This window comes from Salmo trutta, chromosome 5 (genome assembly GCF_901001165.1).
Source record: "Salmo trutta chromosome 5, fSalTru1.1, whole genome shotgun sequence".
NCBI classification, from domain to species: Eukaryota; Metazoa; Chordata; class Actinopteri; order Salmoniformes; family Salmonidae; genus Salmo; species Salmo trutta.
In genome coordinates, this window is record NC_042961.1 from 24,976,780 (window position 1) to 24,981,854 (window position 5,075).

At 44.0% G+C, this 5,075-nt stretch overlaps 1 protein-coding gene across 1 annotated transcript; it reads right to left on the reverse strand.

The window, feature by feature from the left end:
- Positions 1 to 2,913: 2,913 nt before the first annotated feature.
- mxtx1 (mix-type homeobox gene 1) lies at positions 2,914 to 4,725 on the reverse strand (the record flags this gene model as incomplete). The annotated part of the gene is made up of 2 exons (XM_029753099.1): positions 2,914 to 3,977; positions 4,525 to 4,725. Coding segments are annotated over 2 exons (969 nt in total), but the record flags the coding sequence as incomplete, so codon positions are not given.
- Positions 4,726 to 5,075: the final 350 nt, after the last annotated feature.

Sequence of the window (5,075 nt, forward strand, 5' to 3'; positions counted from 1 at the left end):
CCATGCTTCACCGTAGGGCTGGTGCCAGATTTCCTCCAGACGTGACGCTTGGCATTCCGGCCAAAGAGTTTAATCTTGGTTTCATCCTACCAGAGAATCTTGTTTCTCATGGTCTGAGAGTTTTTAGGTGACTTTTGGCAAACTCCAAGCGGGCCTTCTACTTCTAATGTGCCTTCTACTGAGGAGTGGCTTCCGTCGGGCCACTCTACCATAAAGGCCTGGTTGATGGAGTTCTGCAGAGATGGTTGGCCTTCTAGAAGGTTCTCCCATCTCCACAGAGGAACTCTAGAGCTCTGTCAGAGTGACCATCGGGTTCTTGGTCACCTCCCTGACCAAGGCCCTTCTACCCCAATTGCTCCCCCGATTGATCAGTTTTGTTGGTTCCAAACGTCTTCCATTTAAGAATGATGGAGGCCACTGTGTTCTTGGGGACCTTCAATGCTGCAGACATTTGCTGCAGACAATGCTGCAGACATCTGTGCCTCGACATAATCCTGTCTCGGAACTCTACGGACAATTCCTTCAATCTCATGGCTTGGTTTTTGTAGAAACATCTCAAGGAGGATCAATGGAAACAGGATGCATCTGAGCTCAATTTCGAGTCTCATAGCAAAGGGTCTGAATACTTATGTAAATGTGATTTTTCAGTTTACAAACATTTCAGAGAACTTGTTTTCGCTTTGTCATTATGGGGTATTGTTTGTAGATTGATGAGGGAATAAAACAATTGAATACATTTTAGAATAAGGCTGTAAAGTAACAAAATGTGGAAAAAGTCAAGGGGTTTGAATACTTCCTGAATGCACTGTATGCAAGCATGTACACACACACACACACACACACACACACACACACACGCGCAGAGTCTGTTTTACAATGTGTAACAAGCTTTGGGGAGACAGGCATATTAGTTCCAGAGTATGAGCCCAGGCTTCACTAAAGAATATGGCTTGTAATTTCACCAAACCCTCAGTGTGGTCCTGTACTACATGTTATTATTTACATAAGATCTCATCTCACGGTTTTGGTATTTCTCTCCTGTCTTTTTGCACATCTTCACTTCCATTGATTGATGCAGATCGTAAGGGGATAGGAAAACAGTGTGTGTGTGCATGTGTGCGTGCATGTGTCCATACGTACATGCATTTCTGTCTCCTCTTTAGGTCTCTGAGGTATCAAGGCTCATTACCTACACTACTACAAAAGATCACTATACGTGAGTAATCCTTTTGTTATGTTCACCTTTGCATTCAAACATTTTCCTTCATGTTCCTCCATGACCTGTGTAATGAGGGACGTTACTGTGAATGAATGGTGTTGCTGTGTGAGAGAGCGTCTCTCTTTCGATTGTGTCTCACAGCTCATTTTCCCTTGTGGGGTTTAGGTGTGACTACAGAGTTAGCAGCCACAGGAAAATGTTGGGTCCTAGCAACAGAAATTTGCACGTCCCTACTCAGCTGATCTGGCAGATGCCACTGTGTTACGAGAGGTGTAGGGAGGTCATGGGTTGAACGGAGGGATCTTCAATGGTGACTATACAAATCTTACAGTATCTTAAGACATATCCAGGAGCGACAGAAACATGGATGGCATAGACGGTCCTATTTATATTCTAAAATGTTTGTGATTTTAGCAAAATCATTTCTAATATACATTCTTTCCAAAGTATTTATATTTTATTTTAGTAGGAAGAAAGTCTCTTGAGGGTTGAATTTTTGAGAGCAAGCGACCTGAGAAAATTTCAGGACAGGAAAGCATTTCAAGTATACATGCTCCAAGAAATAAAATAAATACAAAACAAAATAGAGAAAATACATAATATTTAATCAGAATCAAGTTTCTAAAATCTATAAAATGTACCCTATGATATATCATTTCAATTTGGTCATTTATGGTCATCTAGCATGTCCTTGAGCTCATACAGTGATACTTTCCCTGTGTCTCAAGTTGCTAGTTGTAAAATGTACCAAGACCTTAATGTAGTAGACCTGTAGATAAAGTAGATCTCTGAATACATCTGGATGAGTTGAGGTAACCATGAAATTCAAAATGAACAGTTCTCTAATGACCTCAAGTGGCATAATTGCATAACTGCTGTAAAAATACAGTACGATCAGTATCACTGACCACCAGTGACTCTTTTTAAAAATGTAACTAGGCAAGTCAGTGAAGAACAACTTCTTATTTACAACGACGGCCAAACCCGGACGACGCTGGGCCAATTGTGCGTTGCCGTATGGGACTCCCAATCATGGCAGGATGTGATGCAGCCTGGATTCGAACGAGGTACTGCAGTGACACCTCTTGCACTGAGATGCAGTGACTTAGACCACTGTGCCACTCGGGACTCTTGACATAAGAACAATGTGGCACTTCACAAATCAGCTTGTATGGACAACTTAAGAGTTATGGTCAGAAACAACATTATAACTGATACAGTAGGCCTACAATGACCAGCTATGAATCTGTGACTCACAACCACCATCTTAGTGGATGTGTTTCTTTACGCTGTGCATGAGTGACAACTGATCACATGCGTGACGAATGCAAATGAGTGTAAAGGAATGTAAATTCAAGGCTTACTCACAAACATCTTGATCTGTTTGAAATACCCTTCATTATGGCATAATACTTTATAAATGAACAATATATTATATTACTTCCTCTGAAATCAAAGGTGTCAGCTCAGTTCTCCACTGATCAAAGCTGTTGTAACGCAATGAGTTCTTCAGAAAACGTTCTTCAGAATAAAACAAACAAATGTAAACTCTGTTTTAATAAAATGTATTTAGAATTTCAGTACAGAGAACAAAAGATTAATAAATAGATATATTTATTTTTTTACCTTTATTTAACTAGGCAAGTCAGTTAAGAACAAATTCTTATTTTCAATGACGGCCTAGGAACAGTGGGTTAAACTGCCTTGTTCAGGGGCAGAAAGACAGATTTTTACCTTGTCAGCTCGGGGATTGGAACTTGCAACCTTTCGGTTACTAGCCCAACGCTCAAACCACTAGGCTACCCTGCCGGCACATTTGCATAGATAACATAAAATGAAGTGGGATGAAGTTCATGGGAGAATGAATATGATTGTTGTAGAATTCCTAAAGAGAACTGGGAACATTTCTGTCAACATGTAGTCCATAGTTCACATTCCAGCAACACAGGCTATACAGTAAAACCCTCTTGTTTTTCCACAAAAAAAGTTTTCAACAGTTAACCAGATTATCCTCATTGGGGTAGCTGTTCAGGCCATCTCCCTCCCAGCACTCTTCATCCAGCTCCCTCAGGATATCCTGCAGGGACAGGACAGGGAGCTCTGGGTATTCTGGGGTAGACATATCCGTGCTCCAGGAGCCATACAACTGGGAACCTTGTCCAACCTCCCAGCATCCGGAATCCGGGGTGACTGGGGCCTGGGTCTGGGTAATGGAGCCTCCATAGGCTTCCTGGGGGTTGCTGTAGAAGGGCTGCTGCTCAGCTAAGCTATGGTAAAGGAAGGCCTGGCTGGAGCCTGCGCTGCATTTCCTTACCTCCTGAGGAGAGGGGCTCCACATGGACTGCACTGGGGACATCTGATCACCCGACTGGGGCCAGGCTCCTGGAATCATCTGGTGCCTGGGGCTATTCAGTGGTGGGCTGGCGCTGTATCCCAGCACCCTGGCTTCCTTCAGTTCGAACAGGGAGTTGTAGTGGTCAGTCTCCTCCACTCCAGTGTAGGGTGGAGGGCAGTGTCCATAGAAAAAGTCCTCTAACTCCTCCTTCAACTGGATGGGGTAGGCAGGGGGCAGGCAGGGGGAGCTGGACAGAGGGGCCAGGCCAGGCTGGGTAGCCCCTGTCCCCATGGTGTGGTGCTGGGAAACTGTGTCCTGGACAGGGGTGAACCCACCAGGGGAGTGGAAGCCAGAGTCGGACTGCCACACGGCCTTAGCTCCCTTATACTTCATAGTCCGAGCCCTCCTGTTCTGGAACCACACCTGGAGAGAGATGACAAGACAATTGTGTTATTACATAGCAGTTAGAATGTACATCCGATGCAAACAGATACTGTGTTGCAGTTAGTTGACTCCAATGACTATTATTATTATTATTATTATCTGCTTTGTGCCCATGTTAATAATTTCCCAAGCCCATCCACAAATACACCTGTAGAATATTGTGAGAGTGTTGCGGCTTATCTGGCTGTTTACAGCTCTGTTTATTATAAGTGTAGTACAGTCTATCAGTCAGACCAAACAATACCACAGATAAAAACCGCTTACAACATCTTAGTGATTTAAAAGATAAACAGAAACCCTGATACTAGTATCAGCAGCACCAATGCACCTACCATTTGAACAGAGCCCCTGTAATGTAAACGACCTCCATTACACTTGTGTGTGTGTGTGTGTACATGCTTGCATTCAAGAAGTTTGCATTCAGGAAGCTCCACATTTTGTTACGTTACAGCCTTATTCTACAGCCTTGTGTGTGTGTGTGTGTGTGTGTGTGTGTGTGTGTGTGTGTGTGTGTTTAGCTGCTTACCTGGATGCGAGATTCAGGTAGGCCTGTCTTCTGAGACAGGCTCTCTCTCAGGCTGATGCCAGGGTAAGGGTCTGTCTCAAATGTGACACGGAGAAGTGCCACGTGCTCTTTGGTGAAGCTGGTCCTCTTTCTGCGGTTGGTACTCCGGGACAAGGCTCCGGTGACTGCCACCTGTCTAGGGTCATCTGAGGAGAAAACAGGTCAGATAGTATAGTAGGGAGACAGGAGCCATGGCAGGACAGAGATGTGTGTCGGGGGTCTTATCATGTAGTGAGGCTGTCTCCAGCATAGGCAATAATGTGTACAGTATGTGGCTCTCTATCACTTTGCAGCATTACAAGTGGCAAACAAACCCCATACACTCTTAGAAAAAAAAGTTCTAAAAGGGTTCTTCGGCTGTCTCCATAGGAGAACCCTTTTTGGTTCCATGTAGAACCCTCTGTAGAAAGGGTTCTATGTGGAACCAAAACCATTCTACCTGGAGGGTTCTTCAAAGGGTTTTCCTACGGGACAGCCGCAGAACCCTTTTAGGTTCTAGATACACTTAGAAA